The sequence below is a fragment of the Pseudorca crassidens genome, chromosome 9 (assembly GCF_039906515.1).
Source record: "Pseudorca crassidens isolate mPseCra1 chromosome 9, mPseCra1.hap1, whole genome shotgun sequence".
NCBI lineage: Eukaryota > Metazoa > Chordata > Mammalia > Artiodactyla > Delphinidae > Pseudorca > Pseudorca crassidens.
Genome location: NC_090304.1, coordinates 102,243,619 through 102,263,270, shown reverse-complemented (window position 1 = coordinate 102,263,270; position 19,652 = coordinate 102,243,619). Strand labels below are relative to the sequence as shown.

Genomic DNA, 19,652 nt, shown 5'->3' with positions numbered 1-19,652 from the left:
AGGGGACCACGTGTGGGGCCGGAAGGGCACGTGAGGGCTGGGAAGGTGTGCTGTGATGAGCCTATCTCACGGGACCACCCTGTGCGGCAAGCCCGTAAGGTGGGCACTGTCGGGGTCCCCATATTGCAGGGAAGGAAGAGGTAGGTGCAAGGAAGTTCACCCAAGTTCACACATTCCGACCCAGAGTCCGGCCCCAGAGCCCAGGCTGCAGGCCACGTGGGTAAGGCCTCTGGGAGAGCCGGGAGAGGTCTGAATATACAGGATGTCTCAGCCCAGATGAGAGAGGGAGGAAAGCCAGGGAACAAAGTCCACATGAATCATAGGGGTGACGTAACGGAGAGTAACACGCTGGGAAAGCAAGCCCGGGAGCCTCGGCCCCGCAGACGATATGGGGGTGCTGGCCGCTTCTGGACGCACCCGGCACGACTTCTTTCCTGTAGGTGACACTGGCAACTGACCCAGGAGCCCCTCTCCCCGAGCCCCCTCTTCACTATCCTCCTGCTCTTTTTTGCTGGCCCCTCTCCTCCAGCCGCCCCTCCCCTGCCTGCGTCTCAGCCCCACACTCTCCCGTCCTCCCTGGAACGGCTACCTGTGTGGGCAACGGCGGCCACCACTCTGGCGCCTTTTCTGTGCTGGAAATGGCAGCAGGCACATGATATGTGGCACGGCTCTCAACTTCCACTGGGACCCCAGGAGGGAGGTGCCGTCGGTCACATTTTCCAGACAAGGAGACTGGGACTCAGAAATGAAGGATGAGATCGCGAGGCTGCGGGGCGGCAGGACTAGAGTCCAAACCCTGGGCCGACGCAGAAGCCCTGATCAGATGACTCACAAATCAGCCTCCAAGGCTCCAGATGCAGACACCCCACCGCATTTTTTTTACTGGGAAATTACAAGCACCTCAAATTTGAGCAGCCAAATAGGGTAGTTGGCTTAGAGCACAGACGCTGGGGCCAGACCGCCTGGCTTTGAAGCCAGTCTCCAAAGGCCTGCTGTGAAGATGCGATGCCTGTAAAATGCTCAGGACAGTCGCTGTTCTGTCACCTCGCGAGTTCCAAGAAGTGACAAACTAACTCACCGTCCTCCACGCAAACCACTCCGCTGCCCACGCCCCCGTGCTGGCTAACAATCCGACTCTGTACCATTCATCGCCCAAGCTACCCCTGGACTCAGCCCAGGCCCTTCCCTCACTGCTCCAAATCACCCACGTCTACGCCTTAATCGCAAGGGAAGCTCCCCGCCGCCTCTGCCTCGGTTCAGTCTTCCTCCTTCTTCTACTCTCACAACTTCCAAATGACTCTTTAAATCTGATCACGTTACCCACATGCTTCAAACCTTTAACAGGACGCTCATCGCTTTGGCAATCGCCCACAAATCTGACGATCATTAGAACAAAAAGATTTTTTTAAATGCGGATTTCCCAGCTCTACTCCCAGCTCCATTCTGACTCAGTAGATATGGAGGAGGGCCCTGTGCTCTGTATTTAAAAACATCTAACCAGGCCATCCTGACGAGCAGCAAGGTGTGGGAACTCCTGGTCTCCTGGACAAAGTGCACAAGCCCCTCTGTGGCCCCCACCTGCCTTCTCCTGCCCGTTCCCAAAATGCATCAAATGGGTCCAGTCCTCTGTGCCCCTATACGTGCTCGGCCCTCTGCCTGGAATGCCCTGTCTGCCTCTTCCAGCTGGCAAACTTCTCTTTGTCCTTTAAGACCCAACTGGAGGATCCTCTCCCCTGTGAAGCCCCCCACTGTCTGGGCTGATCACTCCCCTTCTGTGTCGATACTGTACCTCGTGTATAGACCGTCAAAGTGCTCATCCCATTATACTGCAGTTACCAGGTTGCATGCCTATCTTCCTTACAAGACCGTGGGGACGTTATCAGTGTTTATCTTGGTGACCCTCCAGAGCCTAGCACAGGGCCTGGTACATAGGGGATGCTCAATAAATACAATGACTATTGCCAATTAAGCTGGGTGCTTGTAAACTTGCTAGAAACAGCCGAGAAAGAATACATGGGAAATTCCCTGGCAGTCCAGTGGTTAGGACTTGGCGCTTTCACTGCTGTGTGCCTGGGTTCGATCCCTGGTTGGGGTACTAAGATCTCACAAGCCATGCAGTGTGGCCAAAAAAAAAAAAAAGAATACATGAATGCTCATGTCAAGCAGAAGTTGGTAGAGCAGAGGGGTTATTATTTCCCAAGAGGATCTGCATAATGGTCTATAAGAAGGTATATATACGACTCATACCAGCTGTATTACAGGCTTCCTCTCTTGAATCCCACATACGTGCAACCAGTGCAGCAGAACACACATTCCAGGACATCCCCCCGCAATCTTAGACACAGTCTAGGAAGATGGAGACATATTTCCCTTCTACCTAGAAGACAGAGCAAGTGCTGGGACTTCTTTAAAAAAAAGGAAAAAATCAAGCCACTGTGAGTTAGAGGAGCCTTGTGCAAATAATGTGCAGGGGACCACGGCTAACAGCTGGGTTGGGTCTTCCCCAGGGGACCCCCTGCAAGCCCTGTCAACCTCCTGTCCTTCCTCCTCCCAGGCACAATCCACCTCCCGAGACCCCACAGACAGGACACCCTCCCTCCTCTGGGACAAACGGCTGTGAGCTTCCCACACTACGTCCCACACCACCGCAGCCTGCATCTCGGGTGGAGTGTGTAGAGACACTCTACAGGAGAACGCCTGATGCACCACATTATCTCTGAGCGTGCACGTGGGACCAATTCCAGGCAGAGGCTCTGGCTGGTGCTGGGCACAGACCCAAGAAGTCGGATGTCTTAGCGAAATGGCCTTGCACCTGGCCCAGTTGCTGCAGACACTTCGAAGACGCTCCCAACCCATGGCCATCGCCCTGGGAGAAGAGGCCCTGCGCCAACCCCCGCGCCTGCCCCCTGCAATGGATGCAGGGCAGCAAGGGAAGGGGGTTTCTACCCTGTGACTCAGCTCCCGGAGGCTGGTTTGCTGTGGGTGAAACCAGGGATAAGAGTCTGGATGAGGAGGCCTAACCAGCACCCGTCTTTACCGTTCACAGACCCCCGGCCAGGGCAAGCCATTCTGAGACCGTATCAAGGCTACTGTAGAGTACTTAGAAATTGTTTCCACGAACTGGACTGCTCTGAGATCCCCGAGTGCCTCAGCGGCATGCCCAAGACCGCTGTCAATTCCCTTATCAACGAAGGTGACTATCCTCTATGAAACAGCGACAGCCTCAGCCCGGCACTGTCTATGCCATCTATCCTGCTTATTCTTCTCCACAGCACTCACAATCTCATGTTTTGTGTGGTTACTTATATATTCACGCGCCGACACCTGAACAAGGAGGTAAGCTCCGTGAAGGCAGGGGCGCCGCTGTACTCTCTGCTGTGTCCCGTGGCCTGTGCTGTGGGAGAGCGCTGGACCCTGGTACCACCTCGACAGATGCTTGAGAAGATACACTGGCCGTGGGGAGAGCACTCCGAATCTGACCCGCGGGGCTGGCCCAGGCCGTGGCGGCCAGTACCTGGATGCTGAGGCTCTGGGACTCCAGGTGCGGTAAGGTGATGTTCTTGTAATCGTCGCCCGTCTCCCGGACCAGGCGGAGGTCCCGGTGCAGGTATTTTTGCAGGTGTTTCTCTGTGGCAGGGTAAACCACGGTTGTCTTCACGTCTGCAATGACACAACACAGCCCGGGCCACAGTCAGCCACTCTCTCCACACGGTCCTGCCACACTCTGACCCTGACAGGCACCACGGAAAGGATGGGCCCGGTCTCTCTTTGATTCCCCAGTGAAGGGAGCCAAAGACTAAGAAGTTATGTTCACCCACGACCCACTCCCACGAGGTGCCTCGTGCCATTAAATTCATGACCTGAACCACACTCGGAATCTGGAAAATGTACGGTTTTCACTGATGGGTCACTAGGCCCCTCATCACCCTTAACCCTAGCCCTTCCCTCTTATTTTCTAGGCACAGGAATAAAACGTTTCTGTGGTTAAGACTCCGCGCCTCCACTGCAGGGCGCACGGGTTCGGGGAACTAAGATCCCACATGCTGCGCAGAGTGGCCAAAAAAAAAAGCCAAGCGGCTTCCTTAACGCAGAGCAGTGCAGCACAACAGTGGCTGAAGGCGCAGACTCTGGGGCTGGACCATCAGGGTCCAAGTCCTGGCTCTGCCTGCTCCTCACTTGGGACCCCTGCCCCAGTCCAGGTGTTTACCCTCCCTGTGCCCCTACTTCTCCATCTGTCAGCTGAGGGTGATAATAGCTCGTATGTCATAGGGTTGGGAGGATTAGCAAGTTAATACCTGTGGAGCTCTTAGAACAACAATGTCTAACACATAATAAATACTGGCTATTTTCAACCCAGGGTTACCCAGTCTTGACTTTGGCACCGTCAACATTTCCACCTAGATCATTCTTTGCTGTGGGGCTGTCCCGTGCATTGCAGGCCGTTTAGCAGCATTGCAGGTTTCTACCGGGATGCTAGTTAAACCCTCTCTCCAGTTGTGACAACCATAAACGCCTCCAGACATTGCCAAGTGCCCCTGGGGGATAAAACTGCCCCCAGTTGAGAACCACCGTTTCCATCACAAGGAAACCTGGCAGTGTCCCTAAAGAGACTCTAGGCTAGGGTCCTAGTAAAACACCACCCGGTTTTGGTTGAGTCCTTTTTCCTGTTTCTCTTAACATCTGCTACAACATCTTCAACATAGATCTTAAAAGCAGGGAAGGAAAATGTTGTCTTAAAATCAGTTGGGATGTTTCTCAAAGGACCCAAGTCCTCCCTGACTCTAGATTCACATGTGCTCTCCCAGAGAGGTCCCTGAGAGGAGCGGCCCAGCAGGGGCATCGGACACTCCAGGAAATGCTCAGACTCACCTACATACCCAGAACTACCAACCTAGGTCTGAGGACATAGGCGATTTTCATGCTCATTTCACAGGTGGGTAAAAAGAGTTCACAGGGATTCCAGACTCATTCGACACCACGCTGTGGGATGGGGCAGAGACAGGACTGGAACCATGGTCTTCCTGCCCTGAAGCCTGCTCTTTCCACCTCTGCCTGAAGGCCCATATCGTCTTCCAGCAGCTGAGTGCGGGCGTCCAAAGGCGCAATGCCAAGAGCGTGATGCCTGGTAGAACCAGAGGCCCCTGGCCCGTCAGCTCTAGCAAGCAGAGCAGCGCAGCATGGAGACACAGGCTGGCATACGACTCTCCCCTTCCTGGCTGTGCCACCTTGGGCGTTATTTAATCTTTGAATCTCAGCTTCCTCATCTATTTATGGTGCTCATAAAATCTAATTGACAGAGAGTCGTTGTTATCGTTAAACAAGGCATGTCAACTGGACCCACGTAAGCGCTAAATAAACGTCACCCCGCTTCCTAGGAATCTCTGGATCTGACCTGGAACGGGAGGCACAAAGTCTCCTCGCAATCCTCTGGGCACTTCTCACTCCCACCACACTCTAACAGCCCAGGGTCACAGGCCAGAGATCAAAGGTCAAGCACACCAAGCTCTCAGGAGACAGGAGACTGCTGAAATAGAGGGAATGTCAGCACCTTGGCCCTTGCAGTGCAGCCTGCTGGGGAAGGACGAGATGCTGGCAACAATCAGCCTGGGTTCAAATCCTGGCTGTGGAACCTTGGGCACGTGAGAAGCCAGTGAGCAGCAGGTGGGAAACCTCTAGAAGCTGCCCTCCACCTGCACCCCCATGGAAAAGTGCTCCTCCAATGCTGGCTCTTACTCTCCTTGTGTCGCCTGGGCAGGGCAGGCGGAGAAAGGCGCTCCCTCCGGGTGGGGAGACGGGCTGGGACAACCTAGAGAAGAGCCCGGCCCCACTGGCAATGCACACGCAGCCCTGGGCTCCCGGCCTGGGGGCCCCTGGCCGCTCCAGACTGGAAAGCCACGGGGCCGATGGGCTTGCCCGCCTGCCAAGGCTGGCCACAGACCGCCCCCGCCGCAGAGCCCTGGGAAGTGGCCCCTCCTGCCCTCCCCCCAGCAGCAGGGAAAACTAAAAAGGCACTTTCCGGGGCTTCCCTGGTGGCGCAGTGGTTGAGAGTCCGCCTGCCGATGCAGGGGACGTGGGTTCGTGCCCCGGTCCGGGAAGATCCCACATGCCGTGTAGCGGCTGGGCCCGTGAGCCATGGCCGCTGAGCCTGCGTGTCAGGAGCCTATGCTCCGCAAGGGGAGAGGCCACAGCAGGGAGAGGCCCGCGTACCGCAAAAAAAAAAAGGCACTTTCCAACTGCTCACTTTCTGCCGTCCTGTTTCCTTTCCTGAGACCCGCCTGCCTGGAGGAGGCGCACCTTGCTGCACTCTGAGCCCTGCCAGAGCCAGTCACCCCTCGCCTGGCCTCGGTTAGATCCTCGCTGCTGGCATCAGGGTGGGGATGCCCCTCCAGTCTCGCCCAGGCCCTGCTCCAAGCCCACTGACCGCCACTCTCCCCCGGCCGTCTCTGCCCCAGCCACAGAGACCCCCTTACACTCCCCACCGACTCCCACCTCTAGGCCTCACACCTGCTGCCCCGTCTCATTCCCTCAGGCCTCCGTCCAAAGGCCAGCTCCCAGACGGCCCGACTAGAGAGGCACCCCTTACCTCCCCACACCCTGCCTCCTTCACCCCTCACTGCCTGACGATGGAGGACATATTTACTGTCTGATTCCCCCGTTAGACGGACTCCCCTGGAGGACAGGGATTTTTGTCTACCTTAAAATTTTGTTTTATCATTTTATCCCCAGCACCTGGAAGAGCGCCTGGTATACAGCAGGTACTCAACAAATACTGAACAAATGAAAAAATGAATCTGGCCTTTTTAGACCTTAAACCCAGGAAGAGCATTTCTTGTCCCAAATGGAATAAAACCTCTCTGGAAAAAAAAAAAAAAAGGTCAATATATTTCCCAATGCTGAGTTTCTCACTGGCAGCCAAAAGCAAACTCTGGTGTTTATCCAAATGACCTGCAACTGAGCTTCACGAGGAATCTGGGCGGGAGTCAATGCCCGATAAATGCTCAAACCATCGGGTGAAAATACGTCGGGGAAGAGGACATGCACTCAGGGCCTCAAAAACATCTCCTCAGAGATTACTTATTAATTACAGAGGCGGACACAAAGTGACTGGAGTGAACATCACTCCTCACGGGATGAACGGACGCCCTGGGCCTCCTGGGCTGTGCCGTGGTGTGCCCGCCAAAGCGCATAGCCTGCATCCAATCGCGAGGCAACATCCTCCTCCCAAACCCAGGGACGCTCTACGGAACAAGTGGCTTCACAGCGCTTCCCAAGTGTCAGAGTTAGGGCTGAGGGACTGCTCCAGCTTACAGGGCGCTAGGGACTGGACTGGATCCTGGACGAGGGCAGGACGGGGGTGTGCGGGAGATTCCTGCTTGAAAGGGGGTACTGAAACACTGGCAAGATTTAATAATGGTCTCCACACACATAATGGCTTTGTATAAATGTGGAAGTTCCCAAAATTGATCATTTTACTCTGGTTCCTAGGAGACACACACTGGCGTGCTCAGCACTGAGGGGCTACCACGTCTGCAACTTACTTTTCAATAACAGAGCGAATAGTAACAAAATATTATTATATGTGTATGTGGAGAGAGAAAAAGGAAACGTGGTCAAATGTTAACAAGAGGTGAAGGGCTTTTTAAGGGAGTTCTTTGTACTATTCTTACAGCCCTTCTGTAAGGTTGAAAAATTTTTTCGAAATATAGAGTTAAATAAAAACGTGTTGGTACTCTCTAGACCCTGGGTGCTAACTGCCAGTGGAGGTGCCAGGCACTGTCCTAAGCCCTGCATGCATATGTACCCACTCACTCCCCACAGCCAGTGTGAGACGGGTATGACTTTGGTCCCCGCGTCACACACGAGGAAGCTGAGGCTCAGCGCTGGGCATCAGCCTCGGCACCACGTACCAGCCGCGCAGGTCAGCAGACGTGGCTTCACCCTCCGCCTGGCGCCCTCTCTGCCAACCCGTTTAGCAAGTTGACTTAAGGGGCCACCTACCCAGGATGAGAAGTACCTGGAACCTCCCAGCCCAGAAGCTTCTCCCAGTAGCTACAGAAGCAACAAGGGACTTCCTGACCCTGCCCTCCTCCTGGCATTCTTAAAAAAATCAACTCCAAAACCAACACCTCAAGAATGTTCACAACCTATTGAGAGCATCCTTGACATTCCTTAAAAGGGCTTCCTATTCGTCATGCTTCTTCAAACTTTGCTTTTATTTTTAGTTTAAGGTGTGTTTGCACATAGGTTAAAAGTCAAACAAAGCTTGTTTTTATGTTTTCTGCTCCTTTCTGAGTACCATTTTCAACTCTTCCGGCCATTTCCTTGCTTTCATACTTCCATAGTTCCAAATTACAAACATTTTTATAACTCGTTCCACCTTGATTTTTCAGTTTTATTATTATTCATTAACCTCCCATTATGGAAGGTAAGGATTTAGCTTTTTCACCAACTCTATACCAAAAGAGCGCGAGTACGCATGTGCACACACGCTCTTTCTACCCCATCCTCACAACACAACCAGATCACAATTTTGGGTAAATCAGTACTCAACATCAATATCATTATGATGATGTAAATGCTGTCTACTGCTGAAGAGTACACTATGACTGTTTTTCCTTTTCAGCACAATTTTTGGTATACAGAGTTAGTATTTACTTTTTTGTTTTCTTTTCTATAAACTTGTCACTAATTCATCCCCACATCCACTTCCCTTTTTATAAAAATCTCCTCTTGATGTTACAACTCATCAGGCACAAGAACAACAGTGTGTTCACGGAGCCTGCGGGTGCCCCGCGCAGAGCTGTGGCCTGGGAGCTCCGAGCACTGCCCTCGCCCCCTCTCTTGTGCTGGGTACCTTGTTTCCCGGATCCATTATCTTCCTCTTTCACATGTATGTCCTCATTTTACTGAAGCAGTGCTTCTCAAGCTTCAGTGTGCATCAGAACCACCTGACTCAGGACGCCTGGGGTGCGATCCAAGAATCTGCATTTCTAACAAGTCCCCAGATGCAGCTGCTGCCGCCGGGCCAAGGACCATACATCAGGAACCACGGCCCTGGGCTTCCCTGGTGGCGCAGTGGTTAAGAATCTGCCTGCCAATGCAGGGGACACGGGTTTGAGCCCTGGTCTGGGTAGATCCCACAGGCCACAGAGCAACTAAGCCTGTGCGCCACAACTACTGAGCCTGCGCTCTAGAGCCCACGAGCCACAACTACTGAGCCCACGGGCCTCAGCTACTGAAGCCCGCGGGCTCTAGAGCTGGTGCTCCACAACAAGAGAAGCCCGTGCACTGCAACGAAGAGTAGCCCCCTCTTGCCGCAACTAGAGAAAGCCTGCGCACAGCAACGAAGACCCAACACCGCCAAAAATAATAAAGAAATAAAAAAAAAAAAACCACGGCATTAAAGTACAAACTCAAGATGCGTCCAGAGATATGGCGCAAGGGAGATACATTTAGAGACTTGGAACACCTGAAAATGTCTTTATTCTACTGTCGCACTTAATTAAGCGCTTGGCTAAAGAATTCTAGGATGGATAGCAATGACCCTCCAAGTCTGAAAGCACTGCTCTGTGACCGTCTAGACTGCAATGCTGCTAAGAAGCCTGAGGTCATTCTGATCCCCAAACCTTTGTACTCACCGGTTTTTTCCCCGCTGTCCCCCGTGTCCTGATGGTGTTGATGGGTCTTGGAGCGGGTTTATTTTCCTCCATAGAGCTGGGTAAGTGTCAGGCCCCTTCAATCTTGAAAATCATGTTCTTCAGTCCTGGGACTCATTTCTTTGATTATTTTCCTCCCCATTTTCTCTGCCCTTTCCTTCTGGAACACTACTTGCATATTTAACTTCTTTGATTCATCTTGTAGTTTTTTTTCTCTCCCATTTTCCAGCTCTATGTCTTTCTGCTCTACTTTTCAGGAATGTTTCATCTTCTCTTCTGTTTTCATTTCTGCTGCATTTTTAAAAATATTTATTTATTTGGCTGCAATGAGGTCTTAGTTGCGGCACATGGGATCTTTAGTTGTGGCGTGCAGGATCTAGTTCCCTGACCAGGGATCAAACCCAGGCCCCCTGCATTAGGAGCGTGGAGTCTTACCCGCTGGACCACCAGGGAAGTCCCATTTCTGCTGTATTTTTAATTTCTAAGAGCTTTAAAAAAAACTTCCTTATTGATAGTATCTTGTTCTTTTGCTTTCTATATACCATAATTTCTCTCTGAGATTAATGATAGTCTTTGAAAATTCCTTCTCCCTGCGTAGTTTCTGTCTCCTCCGTCTCTTTCTTTTCCTTCCTTTTCCTTGTCCTTTCTTTTTTAACTGAGGCATTACTCAAAAGTCTGCCACCTGGTTTGTCCACTCACTCATATGTTAAGAGTAGAGCACTGAGTCGCTGGCGGCAAGCCTGCGGACACACGAGCGCTCACCTGGAGCCTCCTTTTAGGATCATCGGGCTACTCCTTTGCATGATGGAGCCCTCGAGAACTTAAGTCTTTTCTCTTGGGCTGGTCAGATTCCCCACATGATTCTTCCAGTTTCCTATGTGGAGGTAGGAACCTGGCAGGCAGCATTCTGAGCGATGAGGAAGAGAAGCAGGTGGCTGGAGGGAAGGTGGCCAGGGGTCATCTCAACACTAAACGTGCTGACTTCCACTTAACCTTCTACGTTTTGGTACCATCACCGCACCCTCACCGGCACCTAGAATCTCTAGATCCATCTCTGGAAGGAGCAGTTACCAGTCCTGTGAAGCGGGAAAGAGGATTTTGGCAGCCGAGGCTCAGATTCCCCTCGGCTGGCTCAGGTTTCCCCCCTCAAACCTGCCACGTCAGTTCCTCCTCCCTTCGCTTCCTTGGTTTGTCTCCTCTCCCTCTAGTCTTTATGGGTTAATTTTCTTTAAAGGGAAGTCCTTTCATGCCATTTCTCGTGAGGGTTTTAAAGGAAACAGGTGGGCACTTGAACTGGCCCCTTTTAACTGGAGCCCAGGTCCCTGTCCTTCTGTCTCCCTTCTAATGCTTTATTTTTCTTCTTAGCCGTTTACTGACTCTTGACCTATTTGTTATTTACGGTTCCTCTCCTCCAACTGGACATCAGCTCCTTGAGAGCAAAGACTCTGTTTTGCACACTGGGTGTACTGTGCCGGAAACAGCACCTGACACGTGTTGGGCCCTCACAGTACAGTCTACAGAACAGAATGTATGCCACTTTACGGATGTGTGTGCGTGTACAACTGCATATACATAAGCACACACAGAAAGAAGTCCGAAATTCAGGACATATTCCAAGATGGGACGTTATCTCTGGGCAGTGGAGATGTGTGTAACTGTAATTTTTAAAATTAGTTTTTTTGGGTATTCATTACATTTTCTAAAACAAATATGGATCACTTCATGACAAATATATTAAAAACAGAAAAATAAGCCACCCCTTAAAACTGAAGCCCAGGGAGGTTAGTAACTTACCCAAGGTCATACAACTAGTGAAGTGGTGGGGCTGAGATTAAACCTAAGAAGTCTGACTCCTCTATGCAATAGTGCTTTCCCTGCTACAGGGCCTTCCTCTTCCAGGCCTTCTCCTAACAAACCTGTACTGCAGCCACTTTCTCCAAAAAGCAGCCCTATCAGATGGGAGAGACGCGATTAGTTCCAGCCCCTCCTGGAGACACGTAAACAGCTGTCAGCAAAACCCAAGAGCTCAGTGAGGTGCCAGAGCGATTGGAGCTGCAGACTGGGAGGTCCGGGAGGACGTCAGCGCAAGAGCCCAACAACGTGATGCTCGCTGCTCGCTGCAATGCCCCCTGGGAGTGCAGGGAAGCAGAAGCTCGCTCCCCTCAGCGTCGGGGGCCTGTCTGAGGAGCGGCCCCAGGGGGTCCGCTGAAGCCAGATGCTGGGCTGGAACAGGCTCTGGAGGGGAGCACAGAGGGATGAAGACGAGCCCGCGGACAGCCAGGAATGATGGCTGCTTCGACTTCCGTGGGTGGTACCAACCGCCCTGCCGCCCACCCACTGTGACAGTGATGGACGGTGGGGAAGGAGGCCTGGGGCAGGGTGGTCGCCGCCCTTGTGGGGCTCAGGGCAGCAGCTGTTTCTCTACAGGGATGCTGTGGCGGCAGGAACGGTCACACCAACACACCCCAGATGACAGCAGCCCCGTCCACACCCGCTCCCTCTCCGCAGCCTGGTGTGCCCATGGCTAGCCCAGAGCTCCGTCCTGCCTGTCAAGACCCTTAATTAGGGTCTCCTGAACATCCTTCTCCAACAAATAAAACCAACCCTGTCCCCCGCCCAGACACGAGAGCCCAACTGCTTTCAGAGGCAGGGCTACAGACAGGAACGAGCAGCCGGCTTTCCTGCTCTCTGCCAAAGCTCGCTTAGCCGAATCCCCAGGAAAAGGCTGTTGCACATGAAACATGAAAATGCAAACCGCAGACAGTCTGCTCTCCTTCCCACACACATGTTCAAACAAGCCTGCTTTCCAGCGCTGCAGATGACTTCTCCCCGATGAGGTCATCGCTACGGCCCAGCCTGTGGCTTCTGCCCTCCCTCCATTATCATGAGCTGGTTTCAACTTACCTGACCCAGATGTGCAGGCTCAGGGGAGCAGGGGAGAAGCAAGAGCAAAGCGTGAGCGGGCTGGGAGGCCCACCCCACCCTCCGTCCACAGGAGCCAAGCAGACCCCCGGGTGATGGGCTGCCAGACCCAGGCTGGCAGGGCACCCCATCAGAGCATTCCTAGAGAAGGTTGGCAAGGGGAGAGGCTGCTGGGGGGTCTCCCGGGACTTGCGTTTTCTTTCCTCCTCTTGGGGACCTCCTCCCGGCCAGACAACACCCTCCCCAGCCCTGGTGTCATAGAGACCAGGGAGCAGGCCGGAGGCTGGAAGAGGAGGCCCGGGGCAGGGTGTGCACTGTCCCACGCTGCAGGACGCTGAAAGTACTCAAGTGAGGTCGGAAAAGACCTCCAGATCAAGGATAAACAGGGCTGAAGGGTGTGGTCAGGATCCTACTGGAAAGAAGCTTCAACCGCCCCACAGCAAACCTCCAAACAGCTAACTACCTGTCTCAAGGAAAGCACAGAGCTGCCACTGGAGACAGAGGAGAGGCAGACGCTGATTTTAGCAAGACCCTGGCTCCGGCAGGCTCCTCAGCGCCCCCTCTCCTTGGTCCTCCGAGGCCCGGGAGGGTCAGGAGGGGGTCTGACAGGACCTGACCTGACGGCCCAGCCACAAATTCAGTGACTCTGAATGCAGCCCCAGGGGTTACATCCTTTAGGGATGGGAACTGCTGTGGCAGGACGGGAGTTGCATCTGAACAGAAGGATGAGAGCAGATATCTAACGAGATAATGGAGCTGCCATCGACAGTCCTGGCAAGACCCTAACCCCACACGTGGGAAGAAACTGTTCTGGGGCCCAGCGGACCAGACTCTAAAAGCTGTTAGACTGAACACTCAGGAGTCCCAGAAGACGGCCTCAATCTCAACTTCCGGTCTAAAGGCATCTCCTTACTTCACTCTGAAGGGAGCAGAGGTGCCAAGTCTCAGGGCATTCTGCGTGGGCTGGCGCGAGGCGAGAAGGTGGAGGGCACAGGACACCCCGCCTCCCGGGGAGCCACGACGACCGGAATTCTAGGCCTTCGCTCACGGAGAAGCACGGATCAGAACCAGGCCGCCCAGGCTGAAGTGGAACCAGCGCATGGGTAATTCACCCTCGCCCACTGGTCCTGAGTAAGCTGACTTTCTGCTGACTCGAGCCTTAAGACTGCCACAGAGTCTTGGCGCCTTGCCCCATCTGAGAGACTGAGAGAGCGCGGTGGCCACGTTTCAGGAGCTCAGGATCTAGCCACGTCTAAATAGGCTCTGAACGCACCAGCTCTTCCCAGCCTCGCAGAAGCCACAAGTCTAAGCAGAGAACTGAACAGAGGCCTCTGCTCCCAGCTGGTGAAGGAAGAGATGGGGGCACGGAGGAGGCCACACCTGAGGGCTCTCGGAGCGCAGCTGGCAGGGGAGGGGCAAGCGAGGCCCGTCGGACAGCTGAGAGGAAAGCAGAACCCAGATTCTGGGACAAGAATTCTACTCTGGTGGTAGCGGCCTTTCCATCTTGAAGTTTCTGCTTGTTGTTATTCCACTGTCCCTCAAAGCCCCAGAGAGGGCCCTGGCTTGCTGGTGTCAGAAGCTCTGAAGCACCCAGGGAGAAAGGCAGACAGAAATCTGCCATCTTTAGGCGGCCTCTGCTGATGAAGAGAGACTCCTGTGGGCTGGCTCGCCTTTCCCCTGCCCCATTAAAGAAGCCCCATGTCAAAGCCCAGCTAGCTGAGTCCACTCCGCAGCTCTGTCCACACCGCTGTCCTCACCGGGAACAACCTTCTGCCTTCACGTCTCCAGGTGTGGGAGGAGCTAACTGTGCACGGCCCACCCCGCCAACTCCCAGCATCACCCCTCCGTGGCCACACACTCTTGACCAGTATCTCCCAGGTATGTCTGTGCAGCTAAGTGTAAATCTCCAGTTTGGGGTCTGCGTATTTGGGGGTACACAGTACTTGTTGATGAACTGACAAGCCCCATGCAATGAGGGTCATTCAGGCTGTGAAGTAAGGACATAGCCAGAGGCCCCAGCCCAGGCTAATCTTTTGGTCTGCTTCTTTGTTTGCTTTGTTTGGGGATGAGGTTAACGTCCTAAAAAATCTCTAGCAGAGCATCACGTGATTATATTCTCAAATAATTCAGAAGTCTAACCCCTAATCCTTTTCATTGGCATAAACGCCAATAATAGTTTGGTGCTCATTATTCTAGTCTTTTCTTGAATGAATTTACATATACATGAACACATGTACATAGAAGTCTATTTTTTAAGCACAAGAGGGATGAGTCTTTAGGGGTTATCTGTGACCTCAGAGATCTCCCATGACAGTCCATACAGACCTCCTCCCTCCTTTGTAACAACTGCGTTGTAGCCTAGGCTGCGTACGCACCATGCCTATTAACCCTTCACACACACAGGGTCACTTAGGTTGGTTTTGGTTTTATTTTTCATTTTTTCTATCACAAATGATGCTACAGTGGACATTCTGGCCCCTCTTTGTGACGTGCATGAGTGACTGTCTAAGTCAGACACCTAGAAGTAGAAACGCTAGGTCAGAGGGACACAGGTTTCAATATCTCATGGATTTGGCCATGCCTGACACCCCACCCACTGTGCATGAGCACCTAGGACTCGCTCTGTGCAAGGGAGTCTGGGAGAAATGAGGTGTCTGTCTCAGCTCACCAACACTGGCTCCATCTGGCCACGGTCTCAATGGGGTAACTTCTCTATGGCCTAAGCTCCCTACACCTACAGAGCCCCACCCAGCATATTGAGACATATGTGGAAGGTCCCCTTCTCCTATTTAATAGTGACTCTCAGGCCGTTTCAAAAACCCACACAATGGCACCACAGGAACCAGAAGAGGATGTGGGCTCTAAACAAGCAGGGACAGAGGACAGGATGGGAAACGATGCTGGAGACTGGGACCAACTAAAGGCCCCCTCTAGAGGAGAGCTGTACCAACTGGCTCCATCCATTGCCTACCTTCATCCTAGGGGCAGGCACTTAACGCAGATGCAAACAGAGGAATGTGCTCCAAAGATATTAACCCTTGGGCTGGAGCAGGGGTAGGAAAACTCTTCTTAGTTTTCTTTTCTTTTTTTTTTTAAACAACTCTTGAAAAATGTAAAAACCATTCTTATCTCATGGGCCATACAAAAGGAAGCAGGCCAGATCTGGCCCATGAGCCATGGTGGACAAGAGAGCATGCAGGCTCCGGAGCACACACTGCTCAAACTGCACACTCAGGCAAGGCCAGACGGCCGACAAGCCCCACTCCCCATCTGCACAGCACCGGGCAGCTACCCACCCAACAGGGGTCTATTGTGGAAACAGACCTACCTATCAGCTCACTAGACTATCAGCCTGGTTCTTCATTTTTAAATACAAATGAAGCAGGAATTCCCTGGCGGTCCAGTGGTTAGGACTCTGTGCTTTTGCTGCGGAGCGCCCAGGTTCGATTCCTGGTCGGGGAACTAAGATCCCACAAGCCACATGGTACGGCCAAAAAACATTTTTTTAATAAAATAAATACAAATGAACTAACATTCACCAGACACTGGGGGAAAAACAGCTGAGGGAAAAAAAGAATGACCAAAATAAACAACCAGAACCAGATCCCAGAGGAAATGGGATCGTTTAAGGGTCAGGAGATAATTTTTAAAACAATTCTAATTAGTGTGTCAGAGAAAGTTAACCCAGTTTTGGCCTCTGTGAAGCAAGAGCAACACGTCATGAAAATGAAATAATCGGAGGACCAGAAGAAAGAAAATTAAAATGGTGGCTCCCAAATGAAAACCTTCTCTAGGAGGTCTGGAGAACAACGTCAAGACCATCTACCAGTCTACAGAAAGAAAAGACAGATGGGAAAAGGAAGAGAACAGAAACAGCACATGGGACTGAAACCGTGCACCTCAGATTGGGACTTGAACCCACGTGGCCGGGACTCAAACCCAGCCAAAACCCACGATCTTCCAACTGAGATCACACACCTGCTTTCAGGACTTAAGGAAGCTCAGGTTCTTGATGTCTCATCACAGAAAGAATTCAGTAAGAGACAAAGTGATAGGTAAGAAGTGGATTTATTTAGAGAGAAACACACTCCACAGACAGAGTGTGGGCCATCTCAGAAGGTGAGAAAGGCACCAGGGTATGGGGCTGTCAGTTTTTATAGGGGTGGGTGATTTCATAGGCTAATGAGTGGGAGGAGTATTCCAGCTATTTAGGGAAGGGGCGGGGATTTCCAGGAATGGGGCCACCGCCCACTTTTTGATCCTTATGGATCCTTGGAACTGTCATGGCGCCTGTGGGTGTGTCATTTAGCTTGCTGATGTGTTACAGTGAGTGTATACTGAGGCTCAAGGTCTAGTGGAAGTTGACTTGTCTGCCATCTTGGACCATTTGGTTCTAATCAGTTTATGTCATGTCCTCGGGCTATATCATTCTTTCAAAGGCTGTGCCCTGCCCCCTTCCCTCCTGTTTCAGAACCAATATAGGAAGTCTAACAACTAATAGGATTTCCAGTAAGAGGAAATAAAGGTAACAGAGAGAAGGAAATTATCAAAGAAATAATAGAAAAAATATTCAGAGTGAAAGGCTAACATAAGACTTTAAATTGAAAGGGTCCAAAAGTACCCAGCAGAGTGAATGAAAAAAAAAAAATCCAACCTAGACACAGCATTACAAAACCCCACTACACTAAAGATAGAAGACATCTTATATGCTTCCAGAGAAGGAAACTAACAGAGCAAACAAATGACAACAAAAAGCGAAGTTAGCTACAGAGAAATGACAATTAAACTGGCATTGGATATCTTATTAGCAACAATGCTTTATTTAAGAGATCAATGCCTTTAATATTGGGAGGAGAAATAAATTTAAATTCTGTATTCAGTCAAATCATAAATTAAAAGTGAGGGCAGGGACTTCCCTGGTGGTTCACTGGTTAGGACTCCACACTCTCACTGCCAAGGGCCTCGGTTCAACCCCTGGTTGGGGAACTAAGATCCCACAAGCCACGTGGTGTGGCCAAAAAAAAAAAAAGTGAGGGCAAAACAAAAGATTCAAAGTTCTCCTCTCATTTATTCTTTCTGAGGAGGTACTTAAGAATGTACTTCAGCTAAACAAGAGTAAAACAAGAAAGAAAAAGACGCAGCATCCAGAAGACAGTGGATCTAACCCAGGAAAGCAGCTGTGGAAGGGAAGTCTGTTGGGAGCTCAAGGCATGCCTTAAGAATCAGCTCTCCAGATCGGAGCGAAAAGAGAAGAGCATTTTGGAAACAGTGTTTCCGGAAGGAAGGAAGGAAATACATAACAAATTATTAAAGTAAATGACTAGGTAATTTCAAAAACAGAGTACAGGTCCTCCTCACCTTATGATGAGGTTACATGCAGATAAACCCATCCTAAGTCGAAAATGCATTTACTACACCTAACCTACACCATACCTCAGTCTAGCCTACCCCGAACGCGCTCAGAACACTAATGTTAGCCTACAGCTGGGCACCACCATCTAACACAAAGCCTATTTTATAATAAAGTGTCGCTATCTCACGTAATTGAATACTGTACTGAATGTGAAAAACAGAATGGCTGTCCGGGTACAGAATGGTTGTAAGTGGTTTGCCCTCGTGATCTCAGGGCTGCCTGGGAGCTGTGAAATACAAGTACAGTACAGCTGACAGAGAAGCTGGGGGACAGCAAAGGACAGAAGAGGTGCTGGGAAGGGAAGGCCGGAGGCTTCTCACCGATACTCTCCCCCAGCACAGTGATACAACCTATAGTACATGGAATAAGGACTAAAGATTTCAATATATTTAGGATTCCAAAGGCAATTAAGAAAAAAACCCTGGTAATAATAATATAAACATCAAAAATTGGGAGGAGGAGGGAGGGAGGGAGGGTGAGGAAAATGTAAAGGAGCTAAGACTTTCATCCTCCACTGTGAGAAATTGATAATGTCAAAATCGATAAATCAAGAAAGAGCTGCATAAGCGTATTACCCAGTTAAGTGTCTAGAAGAAATCACCAGAAGCACTAACCCCAGAAATTGTCTTAATGGTAGTTACTTCTAGAAGGCAGAACCAGGGTGGGCCAGACAGGCCAGAGCCTGTCTCTACTTGACCGCGTGACTGTACGACTTTGATAAATGCCCCAGCCTACCCCAGACATTCTTAGTCAGTAGGTCCAGACTCTGTATTCAAGAAAGCTCCTCAAGCAATTCTGATGACTGACCTCTGCATCCCATTCAGAGCTGAGAAATGATGATTTTATGACCTCATCGGATACCGAAGCCCCCTGAGGTAGGCTAGTCGGCTACTCGATTCCTCATTTCTCATTCAGAGAAACTGAGTCTCAGAGCAATTCCGTGATGTGGCCCTGAGCCTGAGGTACTTCTCGTGTTGGGTGACGCTGGCGCCCTTCCCCACCCTGCTCTGGTGCTGTCCTGGCCGAGACCTGTCTGGCAAGGCTTCCTCTGCTGGTCACGGTTCAAACTGCACTTGTCCTTCAGTTCAGCTGTGCCGGGAGGGCTGCGGAGGACACCCGAGGGCACGGGGTGAGAGGCCTGTGCCAGTCTGTGCCGAAGCGGAGCCACGGAGCCTGGTACCGGCCCTGTCCTCCAGTCGTTGGAGGAGGCCACATGCCACCCTCTTCTGCCCGCTGGCACTGACCCGAGTGGGCACCGCACAGCACGGGGCTCCCTCGTCCACAGAAGGCAGAACAGAAACAAAAGTCTGCTAGTGCCCCAGACCCAGAGGAAGGCAGGAAGCCTTAATCAAACACTTTTACTTGCAGCAACAGTGACTAGAAACGAAACTTGAGAATGAGGGCAGAGCCCTGCAATGCACCTGGGGAATATTCTTAGTTCTTCCAAGGACTTGCCAGTTTTTCTTAACTTTTAATTGGGAGATATACTGTAAATATTAAATGTGTGTGTGTGTGTATATACCACACATATATATGTATATATACACACACACACATTTTACATACACACACATATGTACATAAATAGAAAATATATACTGTTTAAAGACTTAAAATAAAAGAACATCCATGCATGGAGCACACAGCCCAAGAAACAAATA

At 51.4% G+C, this 19,652-nt stretch overlaps 1 protein-coding gene and 1 long non-coding RNA gene across 3 annotated transcripts in view; one reads left to right on the top strand and one right to left on the bottom strand.

The window, feature by feature from the left end:
• The window catches only part of DCPS (decapping enzyme, scavenger), a 35,530-nt gene that overhangs the window by 9,277 nt on the left and 6,601 nt on the right, over positions 1–19,652 (bottom strand). For both annotated transcript variants that reach the window (XR_010946349.1, XM_067751545.1), the window contains exon 3: positions 3,515–3,660. Coding sequence is in view for 1 of the 2 variants with exons in the window: in XM_067751545.1 (XP_067607646.1) it covers positions 3,515–3,660 (146 nt within the window). In the remaining variant the exon portion in view is untranslated. The remainder of the gene's footprint in view (positions 1–3,514; positions 3,661–19,652) is intronic.
• The window catches only part of LOC137231039 (uncharacterized), a 19,786-nt gene continuing 12,532 nt past the window's right edge, over positions 12,399–19,652 (top strand). The window contains exon 1 of the long non-coding RNA XR_010946358.1: positions 12,399–14,456. This is a non-coding gene — a long non-coding RNA (uncharacterized lncRNA). The remainder of the gene's footprint in view (positions 14,457–19,652) is intronic.